Below are 22,854 nucleotides of genomic sequence, written 5' to 3'. Positions count from 1 at the left end.
CTTTTTATTGCTGAATAATATATCATTGTGTGGATGTACCATAGTTTTTTTATCCAGTCTCCTATTGAAGAACATCTTGGTTACTTCCAAGTTTTGGCAATTATATGTAAAGCTGTTATAAACATTCATGTCCAGGTTTTTATGTAGATATAAGTTTTCAACTCATTTGGGCAATATCGAGGAACATGATTGCTAGATTGTGTGGTAAGAGTATGTTTAGCTTTGTAAGAAACTACCAAGCTGTCTTCTAAAGTGGCTGTACCATTCCCGCCAGCAGTGTATGAGGGTTCCAGTTTCTCTTCATCTTTGCCAAACTTGCTATTGTCCATGTTTTTTATTATAGCTATACTGGTGGTGTGCAGTGGCACCTCACTGTGGTTTTAATTTGCATTTCCCTAGTAGCTAATGATGTTGAACATCCTTTTTTTTAAAAATAAATTTATTTTATTTATTTTTGGCTGCGTTGGTTCTTCATTGCTGTGTGCGGCTTTCTGTAGTTGCAGTGAGCGGGGGCTACTTTCGTTGCGGTGCACGGGCTTCTCATTGTGGTGGCTTCTCTTGTGGAGCACGGACCCTAGGGTGCATGGGCTTCAGTAGTTGTGGCTCGTGGGCTCTAGAGTTCTGGCTCAGTAGCTGTGGCGCACGGGCTTAGCTGCTCTGCGACATGTGGGATCTTCCCGGACCAGGGCTCGAACCTGTGTCCCCTGCATCGGCAGGCGGATTCTTAACCGTTGCGCCACCAGGGAAGCCCTGCAGTTGGAAGTTTTGGTAGGGATTACATTGGATCTGTAGATCACTTTGGGGAGTATCACCATCTCAAATCAATTTTTCAAGACAGGTTCTCATAACCCGATCCCAATAGTGGTTCACAATTCATTATTTCCAGAGATGTGTACTGTTTAATTGTTTTACATTCTTTCTATCAGGAACAGGAGATGTTTGATCCTGACTACTATGAACCCAGAGTTTGAGTGGGTGCTCGTTGGATTTTCTTTGCATTCTTCTCTTTAGATCCGTCCTTCCTCAAATCTCTCCCCTAATCTGCAGGATAGCTGGGGATGTGGTAACACTGGAGCCTGAAAACTACTGTTATGATTGACTATTTTGGAATTTCGTTGTTTCTTTTTTTTTTTTTTTTCTTTTTTAGCTGTGTTGGGTCTTCGTTGCTGTGCGTGAGCTTTCTCTAGTTGTGGCGAGCAGGGGCTACTCTTCATTGCGGTGGCTTCTCTTGTTGTGGAGCATGGGCTCTGGGCACGTGGGCTTCAGCAGTTGCAGCACGCGGGCTCAGTAGTTGTGGCGTGCGGGCTTAGTTGCTCTGTGGTATGTGGGATCTTTCCAGACTAGGGCTCAAACCCGTGTCCCCTGCATTGGCAGGCAGACTCCCAATCACTGCACCACTGGGGAAGTGTAGAATTTGTTTCTTAAAAATCTGGTTTCTTACTCGTCCAGTATGGTATCATTTGGAGTATTTGTTTTTTCTGTTGAATGAATAATTGAACTGTGTTGTCTGTACTATTCAGTAGATGTTTGATTATAATCTGATTTGATTATAATTTGATTATAATTATTTACTTATAATTATTTGGGTTGTCAAGAGCAGTATTTGTCAAGTCTAATTGCCTGAACACTTACTAAAACAAAGATTATGGAGCCCTGCCCCAGACCTACTGAACCAGATGCTCCATACTGGGTCCTGGGAATCTGTATCTTTAATTATTACTTCATTATTATTTAATATTCTCTCAGTAATTTTAATGTGCCCCAGTTTGGGGAACCATAGATTTAGAAAGCATTTGCTCTGGAAGGTCTAGGCCATACATAGAGCTGTTCTCAGCTTGTTGGTCTGATATTCGTTTTGAGTGCATTTCAGGGCTGGAGTATGATGATTGCTGACTCACCTGACCCTTCCTTTGACACGGAGGTGGGTGGGATTTAGTGTACTAAAGTCTGTTTATCTTTGAGATATTTTTCTGGGTTTATAGTGCAGGATTTATGCTGCATTGGTGCTACTGCATAGCTCTGTGCTTTTGAAAATCAGGGTGGGGTGGGGGCTGGTTGAATGAAAAGCAGTGAATCTGTCTGTGTCATTGGTTATTAAAGAAATAGCCTTTTGTATCCTGACAGCAGTAGACTTTTTCTGGTTTAGGTTTTCCACATGGCTTATTATCAAGTATGACAACTTGTCGTGTGTAATTAGCATCACATTAGTCTCATGAGAATAGGTACGCCTTTAATCAGCTGCTTTTCTTTAATCGGGCAGGATGAGGCATGCGGTAACCAAGACATTCCTGTCATTTACTTTGCGGCCTGGTGTTGGTGTTGGTGGTGCTGTGATGGGTATGAGGGTGTGTATGTGTCTTAGGTGTGCAGATTTTCCTGAAAGGGGCAGATGGCAGATAAAACATTCATATATTCCTTATTTTTCATTCATTGTACTTCAAAAATTGTAATTGTATGTTTTTGAATTCAGTAATAATTTTACTTATCAGAATATCTACTTTCTAATCTTCTTTCTGTATAATTTATTTGAGCTTGGGCAAGTCATTTCTGAAAACTCTCATAAGCTTGGAGATGGCGGTTGAGGTCTTATTCTTTCCATTCCTCCTCCTCAGTGTTCTCCATCACAATCCATCACCATAAATAAATGTTCTCATTACCGTCCTGTGTAGGTAGTTGTTCTGTATTCTTACTCTCTTACATAAAATGACTACTCATTTTCTTTATTTCTTTTAACTTTTGTCATTTGAGGTAGCCTCAGAATATACTGATAACTTTTTTTAATTCCTCTGAATCTATTTATAACTTTTTTTTTTGTCTTGTGTCCTTTCTTTCCAGCAGAGTTGTTGTGTTATACATCGTAATGCTTTGAGTCTTCATCACAGTGACAGTGATAGCTATTGCTATCAAGTATTCGTGTACTTTTTTAGTCCTTACTTGACCCAAGTCTAGGACAAAGGGACTACCTCAAATATTTTGTAGTTTGTAATCAGGTCAGATTAATGATAATAAACTATAATATCATTGAATGGTATAAGACAGTATATATTTAAGTGTTAAAGTATGTGGCACAGATTAAATGATATACATGTTCAAACATCAGTGATACATAAGTAGTCAGTGAAGTTACTGTGGAAAAGTAGAGAGACTTAAATTGCTCCTTGCAGGGAATTCTCTGGCGGTCCAGTGGTTAGGACTCGGCACTTTCACTGCCGAGGGCCCGGGTTCAATCCCTGGGAGGGGAACTAAGATCCTGCAAGCCGCCTGGCGAAGCCAAAAAAAATTGGGACTTCCCTGGTGGTTCAGTGGTTGGGAATCCGCCTGCCAATGCAGGGTATATGGGTTTGAGCCCTGGTCCGGGAAGATTCCACGTGCCACAGAGCAACTAATCCCGTGCGCCACAACTACTGAGCCTGCGTTCTAGAGCCCGCGAGCTACAACTACCGAGCCCGCACGCCTAGAGCCCGTGCTCCGCAACAAAGAGGAGCCCCCACTTGCCGCAACTGGAGAAAGCCCCTGCGCAGTGACAAAGACCCAACCACAGCCATAAATAAATATATTAATTAATTAATTTTAAAAAATTGGTCCTTGCAGGGTGGACAGAATTAAATAATCAGGAAAAGGAAGAGCAGTCCAGGTTAGGTAAAAATGTCTTTTTTGGTTAGTGAAGAAATTGGCAGTGAGTTCATACTGGGTGGGAAGAGGAATTAATTTTTAAAAATTTCTTACCATATATCATTTAATGTGCCTTATAATTAATACATAATGGGAATAAATAAATAAATTCCAATCAAGTCAGAATAGGAAGACTCTACATTTCCATAGTGGGAATAATAGATCATAGATATGTAGTCTATAGGGTCCTATACAGTAATCCTAGCATTGAGCAGTGAATTTGGTTCTGAGGCAAAGCCAAAAATAAGTGAAGGTATACAGTAGGTCCTCCTCCATGGGGAATATGGTCCAAGATTCTCAGGGGATGCCTGGAACGGTGCCGGTTAGTACCAAACCCTGTGTGTACTGGTGTTTTCCTATAATAATGGGCGGATAGTGTATACAGTCTGGATATGCTGGGTGTGTTTCAGGTCTCAGGTGGGATGGAGCAGGACCCCACCAGATTTCACGACACTAATCAGAATGGTGTGTAATATAAAAATAACGAATTATTTCTAGAATTTACTATTCAGTATTTTCCAGCTGTGGCTGATTGCGGGTAACTGAAACCACAAAGGGGACTATTGCATTTAGTTCCCAGGATTTTTTTCCCATAACCAGAAGCTATACTATTTTCTTTAAAGTGGAATGTTATTCTTTAAGAGAATTGTTTTTTCACTTAGAGCTTTATTACATAAGGCACAGAGAAATGCAGTAGAAAATGTCAATATCAAATACTGTATTACATTTCAAGACACTTCCTTAATGTAATTGTGGATAAAAGCTAAGGAAATGGCACCAAAGTGCAGCTCAGTTATAACAAATAGGTAATATTATCTGGGGATTTTTCTGATGATCCAGCTTAATTTGAGTATAAAATCTAGAATGCAAGGAATGGAGGGACTACTTCTCTTGTCAGGAAGCCTTATAAAAAGGTTCATCCAGCAGGTTGTATTCCCTGGAAAGAGTCTGAAATATTCAGGAGTTCTGTATTTCTGATTAAGGACAGGTCAGAAGCAAGCTGGCCGATGTTGAGTTTGAGATGTTTTTGCAGAACTTAAAAGGCTAACCCAAGCTCTTCAGCATGGTGCTCACCCTGCTTCTGCTGTGGAAGTGCATGTGAAGGAGGATCAGGTAGGTAAGAGAAGGGTTTGTCTTAAAAGTACTGTGTTCACTGTAGCTCATGGCAGTGACTGATCAAAATTCTTCCATTGTTGAGCACGCCAGAGATTATTTGAGCCTGGAAAAAGTTTGAAGGCAAGTCTCTTTGAGGCAGTCACATCTGCTGGAAATTTGGAAAACCAGGGACCTTCTGGTACTCAGAACTGTAGCTTCCTGGTAAAACTTCCCAGATGAATTTATTGTGAAATGTACCCTTATATTTAAAAAATTAACTTTCCTTCTGTGTTTTTTAATATAAATTAATGAAACTCTGTTGGACATGTGTTCAGGAAAAATATATATTTTAGTTTTATTTTTTTAATATTTATTTATTGGTTGCATCGGGTCTTAGTTGCAGCATGCAGGCTCCTTGTTGTGGTGCGCGGGCTTCTCTCTAGTTGTGGTACGTGGACTCAGTAGTTGCAGCATGTGGGCTTAGTTGCCCTGCGGCATGTGGGTGGGATCTTAGTTCCCCGACCAGGGATCGAACCGGTGTCCCCTGCATTGCAAGACGATTGTTAACCACTGGACCACCAGGGAAGTTTCTGTATTTTAGTTTTCGATCAATTGATATTAAGCCATTCTCTCTTGCAGCAATTGAAGAGTGAGAGTAACTGTTGGTGTTATAACAGACACTTTATGTCACTTAGCATTATCTAAACTGTCAGAAGGTTGTTTCTGCTGGTCCAGACTGTTAGAGTACTTAAAGCAGATTCTGTATAAGCATCATTGATTAGAAATCTATGATAAGCTGATTCTGTTCACAGGGACAAGGTTTGGGGAAAGATCACTGTGCAATGGTAACAACCCATTTTAGAGAGTCAAAAGGATTGGTGGGTGGGAGCCACTATCTTTTGAGCATTTTTGATGTGGTGGAGCTTAACTAATTTATCTCACTGCCCTTGACAGCTTCTCTTTGTGGTAGGTATTATTTTCCTGTTTACGTAAGAGGAGAGGTTCAGGAAGATTATTTTCGTTGCCTAAAGTCACATGTAATGAGCTGGAATGCTTGGCCTCAAAGCTTACCTTCCCTTTTACTGAGACGCCTTCGAGGAAGCCAGATGGAGAGAGAGAATTTCAGTGAAAGAAATAAGATTGACCCCAAATAATTTCCCAGTCTGTGTTTGCCTTGTTTTAATAATGTTACGTATATTCTGGAAGTCACTTTACCTAGTGTAATGATATTAATCGGTGAAGTTGTAGAGCCATCTAAACTACAGATTACTTTTAAAAGGAAAACCTGTTCTAATTATAAGCAGTACTTGAGATTTATTACAAGTCTGGAAGTGAAATAAGCCAGTTCCTGAAAGACAAATGTTGTATGATTCCACTTGCATAAAGTACTTAGAGTAGTCAGAATTGAGAGAGAAGTAGAATGGCGTTTGCCAAGGGCTGAGGAGAAGAGGTAATGGACAGTTACTGTGTAGTGGGTCTAGAGCTTCAGTTTTACGAAATGAAAAGAGTTCTGGAGATGGATGGTAGCACAACATTATGAATGTATTTAATACTACTGAACTGTACACTTAAAAATGGTTAAGATGGTAAATTTTGTTAGATGTATTTTACCACAGTAAAAAAAAAAATTGGAAAAACAAAGCCTATATGTAAAGATAGATGTTTATGCTTTTTGAGAATTTACAAAGATTACCTTATTCATAGGATACATTTTGTCTTCAAATTTTGCGTAAGATTGTGTGTTTTTTTAAAATTTATTTTTGACTGTGTCAGGTCTTAGTTGCAGCATGCGGGATCTTTCTTTGCAGTTCATGGGCTTCTCTGTAATTGTGGCACTTGGGCTTAGTTGCCTGGTGTCATGCGGGATCTTAGTTCCCTGACCAGGGATCAAACCCTTGTCCCCTTCATTGGAAGGCAGATTCTTTTTTTTTTTTTTTAATTATTTATTTTTGGCTGCATTGGGTCTTTGTTACTGCGTGTGGGCTTTCTCTAGTTGCAGCAAACAGGGGCTACTCTTCGTTGCGGTGCGCGGGCTTATCATTACAGTGGCTTCTCTTGTTGCGGAGCACGGGCTCTAGGCACACAGGCTTTAGTAGTTGTGGCACGTCGCGGGCTCAGTAGTTGTGGCGCACGGGCTTAGTGGCTCCGCGGCATGTGGGAACTTCCCAGACCACAGCTCAAACCTGTGTCCCCTGCATTGGCAGGCGGACTCTCAACCACTGCGCCACCAGGGAAGCCCTGGGAGAGGTTTTTAATTACTGATTCAATTTTATTACTGGCAGTGGGTTTATTCATATTTTCTTTTTCTTCCTGATTCAGTCTTGGGAGATTGCATGTTTCAAGGAATTTATCTATTTCTTCTAGGTTGTCCATTTTATTGGTGTACAGTTGTTTATAGTAGTTTCTTATAATCCTTTGTGTTTCTGTGGTGTGGATTGTATCCTCTTTCACTTTTTATTTTACTTGGGTCCTCTCTTTTTTTCTTCATGAGTCTGGCTAAAGGTTTATCAATTTTGTTTATCTTTTCAAATAACCAGCTCTCAGTTTCATTGATCTTTTCTGAGTTTAGCCTCTGTTTCATTTATTTCTGCTCTGATCTTTATGATTTCTTTTCTTCTAACTTTGCACTTCATTTGTTCTTCTTTTTGTAGTTCTTTTAGGTGTAAAGTTAGTTTGGTTATTTGAGATTTTGCTTGTTTCCTGAGGTAGGCTTGTGTTGTTACAAGCTGCCCTCTTAGAACTGCTTTTGCTGCGTCCCATGGATTTGGGATTCTTGTGTTTCTGTCTCCGTTTGTCTACAGGTATTTTTTAATTTCTGTTTTGATTTCTTCAGTGACCCACTGGTTGTTTAGTAGCATATTGTTTTAGGTAATGTTTTAAAATTTTTATGTATATAGTTTCAACTAAGATATATTTTATATATATATATATATATATATATATATGTAGGCAGAAATGTTAAATGAAATGTCATTAAATAAAATATATATTAACCATGACATTGAGGGGATCCTTTCTGTTGCATTTCAACTAGAAATACCTAAGGAATTTTATATTTTCCACAAAAAATCCTTTTGAGGGTCTGAGTTTTATTTTAGTTAGTCTCAGCTCAGAAGGAAAGTGTTTTATGTAGCCTGAAGGAAAATTATTTTGGTCAACTTTGAAAGTTGAAATCTAATCAGATAATCTGAGATATAGAAATGTTTATTAACCTTTTAGTTTTCAAATGAATTTTAAAGACTTACAGATGCTATAAGTTTCTTGACCTAAATTAAATTAGTAAGCTCATCTTTGAATTCAGAATTTTTTGTTTGCAAAGGATGAAAGCATATTAAAGCCTAAAACCTCTGTTTAGAAAACTTGGCAGTGATACAAACAACTGTAAAAGTACTGGGAATATATAAAATAAATATATTCTGAATGGGAGGAGTGAGCTATCATGGTTGGATTCAAGGTTTCAGATGAAATGATGACACTCTGCCCCAAATATCTGGGGCAGGAAAAATGAGTAAATTGTTCAGCATCTGGTTTACTTTTCTCCTTTGGAGTCTTCCTCTTTGTTCTCCATTCTGTGCTACAGACCAGGACCTTACTTTTCCTTTTACTGCATGAGAATAGCTTGTGCCCCATACTTTTGGTATATTCATGGTTTTCTTAATTTGGAGGATATAAATCTTTTGATGATAATGGGCCTTCTCTCTTAAGCTGCAGTTTGCAAGAAGATGTGAAGGTAAGGGGCCGTGAATGTCATTTTCAGGAGACATTATCACTGATCTAGACAGCCTTTTAGGTTTCCTTTCCTGTTATGTCAAAACTGTTTCTGAACTGTTTCCTTCCTAGCAGCCCAGCCAGATGAGGAGGAGGACACAGGCTGCATCAGTGGCTCTGTACTCACACTGGCCTGAATTCCAGTCACAGCTCCTCCATAGTCGTGGGACAACCTACCCAGGCCTCAGCTTCCTCATCTTTGTTATCTCCTAGCCCCTAGTCAAGATCATGAGTTTTGATTTTGTATTTTCTGACTTAATGCTTAAAATCCTACCCATATTCTAATGTTTTCTTTCCCCCTCTTTCACTAGTAACCTTTCTTATTGGTTTCAGGGGTTCAACAGGATATAGCTTCACAATCTCTGGATCAAGAAGTTTTATTAAAAGTTAAAACTGAAATTGAAGAAGAGCTAAAATCCCTGGACAAAGAAATTTGTGAAGGTCTCTTTATCCTTATTTTCCTAGTTAATTAGCGGGTTGTTTGGTGTGGTGTTTTTTTTTTTTTTTTTTACAGTGGAGTGTTCACAACATTACACAGCTTCATGGGTATAGGATTATAGGGGTGAAACTAGAAAGTACCTCTTTCTTTCCTGGGGGAATCTGTTTATAAGTTTCTAAACTATACCCAACAGAGTAGATGGAACCTTTTCTGGTGTTAAGTAATGGACTACACAGTCATGTTAAGGTACTACTTTCCGTTCAGTGTGATTGATATCTTTATATTAATAACACTAAAGGGAGAAATGTAAGTATGCTGCTTTCATTTCTCATGTGCTATAGATGGTGGTGGCAGTGATAACATTTTTAACACTGCCAAAAGAAACACTGTATACGTTGACAGTAACTTCCCACTTTTAGTCCCACCAGCCCCCTGTCTCCATCCCCAATCCGTCTGCTTTCTGTCTCCATGCATTTGCCTGTTATGGGTCTACACGTAAATGGAATCATACACTGGGTGGTGTTTTGTGACCGGCTCTTTCACTTAGCATAGTATTTTCAAGGGTCATCCACGTGGTAGCACAGATCGGTACTTCATCCCATTGTATGAAGAATAATGCCCCACTGTGTAGATGCAGCACATTCATCAGCTGATGGCTGTTTAGGTGGATTCCACTTTTTGGCTGTTACGTATAATGATGCTGTGAATATTCATGTACAAGTTTTTGTGTAGATGTGTATTGCCCAGTGATTTTTATTTTTTTATTTTTAATTTTTGGGTTTTTTGTTTTCTTTTTTTTTTCTTTTTTTTTGGCCATGCCACGTGGCTTGCTGGATCTTAGTTCCCGACCAGGGATCAAACCCGGGCCCTCGGCAGTGAAAGTGCTGAGTCCTAACCACTGGACCGCCAAAGAATTCCCTGCCCAGTAATTTTTAACAAGAAAAAATAGAAATCGTGTTTATAAATCAGCTCCCTTTTGAACATTAACAAGACCTAATGTTAATGTTCTCTTTTATTTTCCTTTACTGACTTTTTTTTTTTTTTTTTTTTTTTTTGGTTCGTGGGCCTCTCACTGCTTTTGCCTCTCCCGTTGCGGAGCACAAGGCTCCGGACGCACAGGCTCAGTGGCCATGGCTCACGGGCCCAGCCGCTCCGCGGCATGTGAGATCCTCCCAGACCAGGGCACGAACCCGTGTCCCCTGCATCGGCAGGCGGACTCTCAACCACTGCGCCACCAGGGAAGCCCCTACTGACATTTTTAACTGATTAATGTTATAATTCTGTTTTAATCCTTGCCCATTTCTGATAACAGTACTGCATGGCAAAATGGGCAAAAGGCAGAAAAGAAAATGGCAACGAAGGCTTATATGCACTTCCTCATCGAACCTGTATTCCCCAAGACTTAGCATCAGAGTGGGCGTTCTCATGCTTGCTCAGACCGTGCAGCATCTGTGAACTTTGTAGCCATGTATAGCTTTCTTGAAGAAATACATATTTAACTCTAGTGAAATTTGCAGCCTTCTAGGAGCAAGCTTTGCATTAATGCAATAAATGCTTTGTGGAGGTTATTGATAACCCTTGGGAGTGGGTACAAGCCACCTGCTTTCCTGGAGGTCTGTGCCCTGCACCCCATTTGTACCCTGGACCAGGGATGATCTGGCCTCTCCTTCCTGCAGTTAGAGCAGGGCTGCGTCTGTGTAACAGGGAGTGAGGGAGCAGAGGAGAAGCTGGCTGTGTGAGTGGGCAGCTTGTATACTTTTAAAATATATCCATGTGCATGATTGTGAGTTTGGAAGTTCACTCTAAAAGGGAATGAAAGTCATGAGGTCCTCTAAGGTGGAATAACTGATTAGAATCTGGTTTAAGAAGAGCCACATTTGTAAAGGTAGAAACAAATCTTGAGATCTTGAGGGGGGGTGATAGAGCTGGGCGTTGCTCTCACTTATTCTCTGACTGAGCGGGGCTGCGGTGATAGACAGAATTGGTTTGTGTATTTTGCCATGTCAGTTGAGCCTTTTTCTTCTCTTGAAACTAAGATTTTGCATAAAAATCTTTCCTTAAAAAAAAGAAGCCTCTAAATTGAAGGCCTTTTAAAGGAAACATTAATATCCCATGACAATTATCTGACATTTTTAACTGGCTTATAGCTAACTATCAGCTAGTTCCCGGTAGTTGGCATCTTAACCCCCTGAGCTTTTACAGCACAGCTTCTGACGTTGCTCATTAACTTGGGTTTTCCTTCTGTCGTCTTCAGCCTTCGCCAGCACAGGCTTCGACCGCCACACTTCGCCCGTGTTCAGCCCCGCAAACCCCGACAGCTCCGTAGAGGACTGCTTGGCTCACCTCGGGGAGAAGGCGTCGCAGGAGCTGAGGGCGCCTCTGCTCGGGGCCTTGCAGACGCTCCTCAGCCGGTGAGTCCCCACGGCCTCTGCGCTCTTAAGCCTCCATTTTAGGTGAACAGTGTCACTTCTTTTCTCACTTACTTGTCTTCACTTTTTCTTTTTTCTTTTTTTTTTTTTTTTCGGTACGCGGGCCTCTCACCGTTCTGGCATCTCCCGTTGTGGAGCACAGGCTCCGGACGCGCAGGCCCAGCGGCCACAGCTCACAGGCCCAGCCGCTCCGCGGCACGCGGGACCTCCCCGGACCGGGGCACGAACCCGTGTCCCCTGCATCGGCAGGCGGACTCTCAACCACTGCGCCACCAGGGAAGCCCGTACTTTTTCTTTTTTTGCTTTCCCGAATCATCTCTGTTTGCGTTTTGAGCGTTGATTTAATTGTTCCAGCATGAATTTGACCATTTGTCTTTACTTGTTGGGCTGTCAGGTTTCAACAGATGCTCTCACCGGTTGTAAACACAAGCTATTTCGCTTGTGCTGACCACTTTTTACCAGCACTCCCTCGTGACCAGCGTAAGTGGAATGACTGGGGTTTTATTCATTGTACTGTGGGATTGACATTGTGTCCATATTTGGGGTGTCCCGGATGTTGCTACACTTTCGGGTTGCACACCTACCTGTGGAACTGATGCCACATTCCTACTGTGGAAACTTCTTTCCTAGCTGTCGTGCTGGCTATTAAAGCCAAAGGCAAGAAGCTCATCATGAAAGTATATTAAGTAGAACCAAGTCATTTATTGTAAACCTTAAAAATTTTTTTCCCTTAATTCTTTTATGAGAATCATTAACAGATTGGTGTGAATTTAAAAAAATGTTTTTTAATGAAGATTGACGACTAAAACAAGGTGAAGACTGTTCCTTCACTCAAGAGGCCAACATTCAGATGCCAGATTACTGTTGTAGTAAAGTAATCCCTTACTTCCACAAAGGCAAAGCTTATACGTTACCATTTGTTAGGAGAAAGCAGTTTGGGTCTAAGGATGATTCAGTTTGTTTCCGCATATTTTGGTGACATGAGCAAATGTAAAAATCCCAGCTATACATAAGAAACAGTGAAATGAAAATCATATTTGGATTTTCTTAACTTTATACATAGAAAGTTTAAAAATAAACGTGGAGAGAAGATTCTGGGTGTGGGGAAGTAAAACTGAGACAGGAAATCTGGAGGCACAGCGGTGGCTTTCCGAGTGCTGTGAGGAGGTGAGGCCCGCCCCACCCTGCTGAGCCAGGGCAGCCATACTTGCATGGGGTCTGTAGATTTGAAGGAGCCCGCGCTTCGGCCAGTACAAACGTAAAGAACTTGCAAAAGCAGTTGGGACTGGGAGTAAAGTAACTGAGAAGCGTAAGGCAAAAAGTGGTCTCCAGCTTTGATGCAGACTATTTGTGTCAAGTCATTTCCCTCTGTCCTAGCTTCTCTGTTCATTTCCACTTTACTGGGATATTACGAGCTCTCCAAAGAACAGCATTATAGTTTTATATATGTACAATGTATGTGAAGAACAGTATGATAGTATATGTATTTGGAGTCCTTTTCATGATATACAGGACAAATTGATCTTTTCACTGCAAAGTAAATTGTATTTTAAAAAATACGGTCTTAGATGAATATTTGTTTTGTCTTCCCCCAAAACTTAACAACTTCAAAAAGTTATTAATATCCTGAAAATAACTGATGATGAACTAGAAGTATTATACAGGTTGATGGCAGTATTTTTAAGGTGGAAAATACTACTTATTCCCCCAAACAGTTTTGTTAAAGTAGGGAAACTAATCCTGAACTCTTCATACAGCCAAGCACCAGCAATCTGAAAAGTTTTTCCCCTGGAATTCCCTGGCAGTCCAGTGGTTAGGACTTCACCAGATTTTCACTGCCGAGGGCACAGGTTCGATCCCTGGTCGGGGGATCTAAGATTCTGTGAGCTGCACAGTGCAGCCAAAAAAAAAAAGAAAAGAAAAGTTTTTCCCCTCCCCTTTCTTCTTTGCTGAATTCAAGTAGCTCATTAGATAGGGCTGATTTTTTAACTACTTATTTTTCTACGTTTAAGATTTCCTTTGAGGGCTTCCCTGGTGGCGCAGTGGTTGAGAGTCCGCCTGCCGATGCAGGGGACGCGGGTTCGTGCCCTGGTCTGGGAAGATCCCACATGCCGCAGAGCGGCTGGGCCCGTGAGCCATGGCCGCTGAGCCTGCGTGTCCGGAGCCTGTGCTCCGCAACGGGAGAGGCCACAGCAGTGAGAGGCCCGCGTACCGCAAAAAAAAAAAAGATTTCCTTTGAGTGTTTTAATCTGCTGGATCTTTTATGTGCATATATGTGTGTACGTATAATGTTTCAAATCATGTTTCATTCTGAAGGATGCTAAAGTACTTTAGCCTGATAGACTCCGCGTAAGGCCTGGCGTGGTGCACAGCGCAGCAGGCAGTTCAGGAAAGGCCATGAAGGGACTGATGCACGCAAGCAGAGCTGCAGGGAGCAACAGGCAGGTTAGACGGTGGCGTGTCTGCTTCAGGCCTGTGTTACAACCACCTAGTGTGTCGCCCGGGCCTTCAAACAGTTCTACGCTTACTTTAATGGCAGTGCGATAGCAGGAAGGTCGCACATAACATCTTATTAAGACGGTCATCCCTCATATCTTAACTCCTTCAATGTCACTATGCTGTTATGTTATATTGACTTACAGAAAAGAACTATACCTGTGTCATCAGAACTGTTTCCTGAAACATCTAGAGCCACACACTGTCCAGCAGATAAAATGCAGGTCACATGTATGTAATTAAAAATTTTCTAGCAGCCACGTAAAGATATTAAATACAGATTTTAAATATATTTTATTTAACTCAATGTGTTAAAAATATTATAGTTGGAACATGTATTTATTATAAAAATTATTGGTGAGATGTCGTAGGTTCTTTATTTTTAGCGAGTCTCTGCAGTCTGGTGTGTTCCTCAATAATAATGAGGATTATTGGACCTCATTACCCTGGTCCAGATGCTCCTTGGCTACATGGGGCATCAGTGTGTCATGGCCCATTTCAAAATCCTAGGAGCAGCGGCGTGTCCCTTGGAGCCAGCACTAACTGGGTGTGAATTCCTATTCCTCTGTTGCTGCTTGCAGCCCTGTGGATTTGGGACAGTCTCTTAGCTTTTCTGAGCTTCAGTTTCCTAGTGTGCAATAGAATATAAAACACAAATGTATAAAAATATAAAACATAGCAATAGGCTACCAGTAAGTGTACCTGTTATCAATCTTAAATATTCATGGGCTGAAGAGATCACAGACCCGGGGTGGTCAGAGCAGAAAATGCCTTTGGAATGGATTTTAAAATCCTATAAAAGCAAGACGCCTCTCCTTTTTTACATATATGTTAATTCTTTGCCAACAAAAGGCGGTGGGGGGAGGGGGGAGGTCAATCTTTACTAATCTGTTGTCCGAGAGCCTTGGTGCCTTCATGTGTAAGTTGCTACGGAGTGTCTTTGTCCTTGGTGTTAATTTGCACGTGGGCCCACGCTGAGAATGCAGCACTCACGCCCATCCCCTCAGTAAACGTGTCTGTGTGACAGGAATAATCAGAAGGAGAGCCTCGCCCCAGGGTTGGGTGTCACAAGACTCCAGGTTAAAAATAGAGCTCATTTATTGACCTTGCTTATTCCAACTTATGTCCCCAGTTTGAAAAGTCTTCCAGTGACAGTGTCTCTTTAATTTTTAAATATTTTACATTTTTTGCCTTTAACTTGTTAAAAAAGTTTAACTTGTTCTTTCAATTTTATTAATGAGGTAATTTTTGTTATTTGTTATTACTTGATTCTGTATTAATAACCCAAGTGTTTATATTTATCTCCAACATAGAAGCCTTGTTGGATAAGTTTCAAGCAATTGTAAAAAATTTGTTATTTTATATTTTTCTCTTTTTATGTTGTAAACTGCTTTCCCAAGCTGGTAGCATAAATCTCAGCCTGTAGATAATGCTTAAAGAAAAACGCATACCAAATGTTAAAAGCCATGTCTCACAGAAAACTATATGTTGACAAATCTGTGTTACTTTAGCAAAAAGTTCAACAGCAAAGTAGTGACTGTATGTTTATTTATCTGGAAATTTAGAATTTTCCTTCTTTGTGACACAGACTTTTAAAAAAATCTCTACAGGCCATTGACATATCAGGCATATCGGGAATGTACAGTGGAGACCACAGTTCATGCCAGCGGCTGGAATAAGGTATAAACCAAGTTATCGTTTCTCTTACAAGATTTTAGTGTGTTAGTGATAAAGTACAGGAGGGATTGATAGCATCGTACAAGAGAAAACTGTTAGAGCTTGTTGTTTAATGCATAAATCCAGCTGTGTTATGCAGTGTTTCTGATTAAGGCTGGCGCAGAACCACATGTTCCATAGTTGTGCCATCTGCCTTCCCATCTGTCCTGAATTTCCCATGATCTCTTCATTTCTCTGCCTTAGATGTGACATTTCTCTCCAGGTGGTCATTTGTTCACAGGTGAGTATGCTTTGGGGACACAGCTTCTTGTGGTTCTTACAGGGGTACCATCTGAGCATTACAGCCACCCCTCCGAGATGGCAGAATGAATTTTATTAACTTCCGTTTTGTTGGTTTAGTTAGCTAGTCAGTTAGGTCAGGTGATTAATCAGGAAAAGAGTTAAAGGACTTGCTTAAGACCCCTTGACTCGTACATTTTGGAGCCAGCACTGGAGCTGAGATCTTTTGATTCCAGCCTCAGTGTTCTTCCACTGAACCATGCTGCTGATCCATTGTCTCAGGCTGTATTACCCCCACTTGTCACCTTGCCGGGGCGAGTCTCGGGGGATGCGGTATGGGGTGGTCCAGCTCACTGAGGAGGAAGTCTGGCCCTTAGTGATGTGGTGCTAGGGATGAGAAAGTGCAGTACAGTTATTTTTACAAATAGCCACCTCTACTCAGAATTGTCACTACTGTGAGCCAGACTGTGACCTTAGGTACCTAATAGATGTATATTATTTTTACTCACCTTAATACAGGCTTTGGAGGCATTAGAGCATAATCATTAGCATCCTAGGCCTGTAATCGGACTTGTTTCAGTATCAGCTTTGCCACTGACTAGATGCATATCTTTGGACAGGTAAATTAGCACTGGAAGTCTTAATTTTCACATATGTGAAGTGGAGATGATACTACTAACTGCAGAAGTTTTATTAGAACTGAGTGACATGATGTGTGGTTCGGTGCTGATTTTAGTGCAGTGTCTGGACCCATAGTAAGCACTCTGTAAGCAGTGGCTGTTATGTTAGATTTAACACATGGAACCTTGTTACCAAATAGTCACTGTTATGGAGTTTTAGTATGTTACTTAGCTGTAAAAAAATTTGTTAAAATATCTGACTGTTTCATTCGCTTTCGTGGAATAAAACAAACCAACCTCTCGTTTTATAAATAACAGTGAGCTTGGCTATGATACATTTCTTAGTATATCAAACAACAAATATTTAGATACCTAATATGACTCGCCTTCTCCCCCTATTTTATGTTCTTTTCCTGTCACCCTTGTCTAGGACTGTCACAATCAACTCTCGTATGTCTCCCGGCCTTCCCCCCCCCCGCCCCCCATCCTATGCTTATCCTAAAAAATTGGCGTAAACCCCAGTCTTTACTCTCCCTCTTCACCCATCCTTTTTTCCCATTCCCTGCTTCATTTTAGTCCCTCATCTTGCCAAGGTTGTGGCTTGAATACCTCATGTAAATGAAGCATGCCAATTAGAATATGACTTGCTCTGATGAATCCAGTATTACTCTCCTAAGTCCTTCAGGGCTAAAAAGAACCTGGCTTATTATGATAGGAAACTGAAATGCCTCTTTCCACCCCAGTCAAAATCAGATTGGCTTATTTAAGCAATTAGCCCATATTTTGCATTTTATGTTTTGCATGAATGTTTGCAAAATTCTGATATAGCATCATTATATGAATATGGCTATCTGGTAGGTACATACGACTCAAATAAAAAAAATGTCCACAAGCATGTCAAGTTTCCAAACTGAATGTCAGTTCATCTGAATAGGGATTTTAAAAGCATCTTGGTATAATGCTCTTTAAATAGATCAAAAGAAGTGGAGGAATAAAGCTGTCACAAACCCATATTAATAGAATGATTTTTTTAAAGTACATGTATAAATGTAGGCTGTATAGTATGTATATGCCAAGAAAAATAATTGGAATGTGTGCCAAAGCATTAAATAATCCATAGTAGTTATCTCAGAATTGTAGGTTGTTCTTTAATTTTTCCTCATGGGAATTGGTTTTCCTATGAACTTAACTGCTTATAGAAAAAGAGGAGAATGGCCATTAAAGGGAAAGGCTAGAGTGTTAGGGCACAGTGCTCACATGTAATAAACAGACTTTAGAGAGGAGTGAACTGTTTGCCTTGGTTAAGTTTTACTGGCATATTACATCACTCATCTTTTAAAATCTTTCATTATTAAAATGTCAGGCGTGCGCAAAGCGGAGCAAATAATGTAACAAACCCGTGTCCGTCCCTCAGCCTCGGCGGCTCTCAGCATGTGTCTGGTCTTGTTTCATCTGTTCCCCACACTGTACCCCTAGATTACCTTGAAGCACACCTCATAAATACATTAGTATGTATTTCCAGGGATAATTATATCCCTTTTTTAACAACTGAGAATACCATGATTACCTCAGGTATTAACGGTCATTCTAATATCAGCATATAGTCTGTTTATTCAGTATTCAGATTTTCCCAGTTGTTTCACAAAGGTCTTTTCCTAAGCTGATGTGTTTGAATCGAGATCCAGGCAAGGCTCATGCATTATATTTGGTTGATATGTCTCGTCTTTAAAGATTTTTTGAAATATAATTCATATACCATAAAATTTACCCTTCTGAAATATACAGTCTAATGTGTTTTAGTACAATCACAGAGTTGTGCAGCCATCTCCACTGTCTAATTCCAGAACATTTTTATCTTCCCTGAAAGAAATCCCATACCTTAGAGTAGTCACTCCCCATTTCCTATTCCTTCCAGCCCCTGGCCATATGGCTTGACTCTGTCTATGAATTTGCTTGTTCCGGGCATTTCATGTACATATGATCACATAATATGTGACCTAAGTCTCTTAATTTGCAGACTTACTCTTCCTCTTGGGTTTTTTTTTTTTCTCTCTAATTACTTACAGATTATTTGTTCTGTTAAATTTTCTACCTCCTGGATTTTATTGACTGAATCACTGAGATGCCAGCTAACATGCACAGCTGACCCTTGAACGATGCGGGGGTTAGGGGCACCGACCCTCCCTCCAGCTGCAAATGTTCATATAACTTAAAGTTGGCCCTCCTGTCCTCATACATGCATCCCTCCATACCTGCAGTTCTGCATCTGCGGATTCACCAAACTGCGGATGGGGTAGTACTGTAGTATTTACTGTTGGGAAAACTCAGTGTATCACTTACAGTTAGCCCTCAGTATCCGTGGTTCCTCCAGTTCAGGCCCATGCTGTTCAAGGGCTGACTGTATCTCCTTTCCATTGGTAGGTTGCTCTAGAGGCCTGATCATATTCAGGTTTAATCTTTGTGGCAAGACCGTGTCAGTGGTGGTAGTCTCTATTTCCTGTGGCATCACACGGAGTGACACATAATGTCTCGTCTCTTAAATTTTATTTTGAAGCAGATATTTCAAAGGCATTCAAACCTAATCAATGGATTAGGTTTAGATATCAGGTGTACACATGATAATAAAATGCGAAATTGATGGAGAAGATCCAGGAAAGGATAACTTAAACGATAAAAACAGTGGAGGAATTGCTATGTGAAGAACGGACTAAATTAGTAGATTTCAGCGTAAAAAGTATAGTGAATGAGAGGGAATGTGGTTAAGGACTAAAGACAGTAGTGAAAGAGGATTACAGATTTATCTCTAGATTATTACATAGTAAAACGGGGGCAACTACATTTGATACATGAAAGAGGTAAATTTGGAACAAATAAGAGTATTATTTTTATATAGCAAGTATGAAATATTTGCAACTCATTTTTTTAAGAGGTAATAGAGCTTAAACATGAATAACTTTAAAATATGCATGTTCGTAGATTATTATGGGAAATGAGAATGTTTTGAGGTATGGAACATCCCAGGCCTTTGGAGCTGGTGTGATGTGAGTCTGTAGGGCTGGTTCACAAGCTCCTCTCCTGCTCCAGCTGAGACAGAATACTAGGCTGGATGAACAGCCGTGTTCATTTCTGTTTTCAAAAGTGTTACAGGTTTCTGATTGTAGAAAAAGCCTAACACAGTCTTCTTTATAGCTCTATACCCCTCCATTGGTGCTAAGTAGGGGTTTTTACTGCATTTTGGGCTGGAGTTCTTTTAGAATATCAAAAAGTGAAGATGTGTGTTTTTCGCATTTTTCTTTCAGACTTTGATAGAGATTCCTTCAGGGCTGCTTTTACTTAAAAAAAAAAACAACCAAAGAATATTAGTAAGGATATAAACTCATTGTCTGTTTGTCCTCTTCTGCAGAAATGTGTTGTAATCCCTCAGCTATGACTTTGGCGGGTCAGTGACAGGAAATTGGAATTGGTTTCATTTCCTTTCACGTCCTTCCCAGTTGTGTGGAGACCTCTTGATGATTTAGACAGAAGAGACTGCCTGCAGACAGTTAATTGAAAGTACTTAGTTCTTTTCAGTATGCAGGGGTTTTTTTGGAAGGAAAGGGACTCCAGTTAGGGACTAGGGACTCCGAAATAAATTTTTATGATTTTAAAATATTGAGCCATAAGGTTGTTAGGAGTGATAATAACACCTCTGGTTTTCGATGACTTGTATAAGATAGCTCATAATTTTGAAAGTTCTTGTTTTCAAATAGAATAAAAGGCCATGGTACAAAATGCACAAAGTACAGAAGACATACACTTGAAAATACTTTCCCACCCTTGTCACCACTTACCTAGTTTTCCTCTTTTTAGGCTACCACTATCACCAGTTTCTTAGGTATTTTTCAAAAATACTATAGGGTTATACAAACGTGTGTGTAGATGTTTTGTTCTGTTAACAATAATGTTAATAATAATGGTACCATTATTGTACATACTCTCCTTTATCTTTTTTCACTGCAAGTAAATCTTGGTAATTGGGCAGTGGACGATCTTATGCTTTTTAACAACTACTTGATATTTTACTGGATGACCAAAATTTGGTCTGTTGGGTTGTTTCCAGTCTTTTGCTATTATAAATAATGCTTCAGTGAATTTCCTGTATATATGTTGTTACGCATGCACGCGCGCATGCACACACACACACACAGGCCCGGTTGTTTTCATATAATATTATTTCTACCACCCCGTGGTATAAAACATACATGCATTATTCTCAAAAATTCCAGTAGGGGTCACTATTTTATTTCCTTTATTATAATAAAAATGGAGTTCCATTATGATACACTGGAGTGTATTTTCTAGTAGTTGAACATATAAAATGAACGGTAAGAATTTCAGTTTGTTTTTTACTCTCTCATCTTTGCCTTGAAGGTTTTGGTGCCTCTGATTTTGCTACGGCAAATGCTTTTGGAGTTGACAAGACGTGGTCAAGAACCTTTGAGTGCATTGCTGCAGTTTGGTGTGACTTTCCTGGAGGACCATGCTGCCGAGTACATCATTCAGCAAGGTGGCTGGGTATGCACTTTCAAGCTTTTTTTGGTGTTTTTTTTTTAATCATCTTAAAAGAAAAATAAAATTAAGCCCCTCATGGTTGTTTTTAAAAGCATAGGTTAAATATCATTAACATTATTGTTCAATGTTATTTAATATTGTGATTGGATGGTGATCAATGGAAAGACTATTCTTGCAGTTTAAGTTAAATTAAGATTTTACTCCTAAATTCATATGTGGTTTTTTCTAATATTTATTTATTTATTAGGTTGCGCTGGGTCTTAGTTGCAGCAGGTGGGCTCCTTAGTTGCAGCTCGCCAGCTCCTTAGTTGCGGCACATGGGCTCCTTAGTTGTGTCATGCGGGCTCCTTAGTTGTGGCATGTGAATTCTTAGTTGCAGCATGCATGTGGGATCTAGTTCCCTGACTAGTGACCGAACGTGGGCCCCCTGCATTGGGAGTGCAGAGTCTTCACCACTGTGCCACCAGGGAAGTCCCCACGTATGGTATTTTTAAGTGGTTATAATTATGAAACATTTCATACTAGCAAAAAGTGTATAAATAACTTCTATATACTTAGTATATAAAAGTATATAATAACATATACTGAGAAAAAATATATAATAAGTATATAATAACTTTTATATACTTACACTTTAGAGGTGAGGAATAATAAATGAACACCTATGTATTTACTCTTCCCAGTTGAAGAAAAGAACACAGTCAACACTTTTGAGTCTCCTTATATACCTCTCCTAGATATCCACATGTTCCTACCTACTTCACAAGGGCAACTTCTATTCTGAATTATAGTTTTAATATGTATATATCCCTAGACAGTATATTATTTTGTATGTTTGGAACTTTATGTAAATAGTATCATACGTATTCTTCTGTAACTTGCTGTTTTCATTCAGTGTTGTATTCTTTTTTTTTTTGTGGTATGCGGGCCTCTCACTGTTGTGGCCTCTCCCGTTGCAGAGCACAGGCTCCGGATGCGCGTGGGCCACGGCTCACAGGCCCAGCCGCTCCGCGGCATGTGGGATCTTCCCGGACCGGGGCACGAACCCGTGTCCCCTGCATCGGCAGGCGGACTCTCAACCACTGCGCCACCAGCGAAGCCCCAGTGTTGTATTCTTAAGATTCACCTAGGTCATTATTTGTCAACTTTTTTTTCATTATCACCCCCCTAAGGTTCCTTTTTAGACATTTTTATCCTTATCATCTCCTTCCTCCCCACGTGAAATTTTAAAAGCACAGATATAAGTCTGTTTAGGTACTGGGGACTTTCGGAGGGCGACAGGCCTTTGTAATATCTAAGATTGCTCACATCTCCCCAGACCAGTTGTAACCGTCGACTTCATCCCCTTTGAGAACACATGATCCAAGCTGATGTGTTGATGGGCGTTTGGTTTCCATGTGTAAATATGTCACAATTTATCTGTAGTTTATTTATCCACAGGCTTGCCGGTAGACATTCCTTCCTTTCTGCTGTTGGAAAGAGTCTCATCCATATGTGCAGGAGTTTCTCTGGGGATATACTTGGGAGTAGAATTGCTGGTTCCAAGAGTATAGACATGTTCTGATTTACAAGATGATGCCACAGCGTTTTCCACAGTGGTTTCCAGCTTGCCCTCTGTCAACAGCATATAAGACTTTTTCTTTTTAAATATGAGAACTTTTGTTGTTGTACCTCCTCCCCAACACTTAATATTGTCAGACTTACTAATTTTAAAAATTATTTATTAAAATAAGATTATTTAGGAATAATTTTAGATTTACAAGAAAGTTACAAAGATAAAGCATCCCCACATGCCCTTCACCCGGTTTCCCCTAGTGTTAACATCGTG

General features: G+C 40.2%; 1 protein-coding gene across 6 annotated transcripts in view; it reads left to right on the top strand.

Annotated features, from left to right (window-relative positions):
- BCL2L13 (BCL2 like 13) overlaps positions 1-22,854 on the top strand; it is a 64,247-nt gene that overhangs the window by 27,293 nt on the left and 14,100 nt on the right. For 3 of the 6 annotated variants that reach the window (XR_003430048.1, XR_003430047.1, XM_027093385.1), the window contains exons 3-6: positions 8,869-8,976; positions 11,229-11,385; positions 15,510-15,579; positions 20,886-21,029. Coding sequence is in view for 4 of the 6 variants with exons in the window: in XM_027093385.1 (XP_026949186.1) it covers positions 8,869-8,976; positions 11,229-11,385; positions 15,510-15,579; positions 20,886-21,029 (479 nt within the window). In the remaining 2 variants the exon portion in view is untranslated. Of the gene's footprint in view, positions 1-8,868; positions 8,977-11,228; positions 11,386-14,045; positions 14,131-15,487; positions 15,580-20,885; positions 21,030-22,854 lie in introns of those variants that run through there. The other 3 variants (XM_027093386.1, XM_027093388.1, XM_027093389.1) reach the window with 3 other exon arrangements.

The sequence above is a fragment of the Aethalodelphis obliquidens genome, unplaced genomic scaffold (assembly GCF_003676395.1).
Source record: "Aethalodelphis obliquidens isolate GAN/ISIS:26980383/991018 unplaced genomic scaffold, ASM367639v1 scaffold83, whole genome shotgun sequence".
Taxonomy (NCBI): Eukaryota; Metazoa; Chordata; class Mammalia; order Artiodactyla; family Delphinidae; genus Aethalodelphis; species Aethalodelphis obliquidens.
This window is presented reverse-complemented; position numbering and strand designations above follow the sequence as displayed.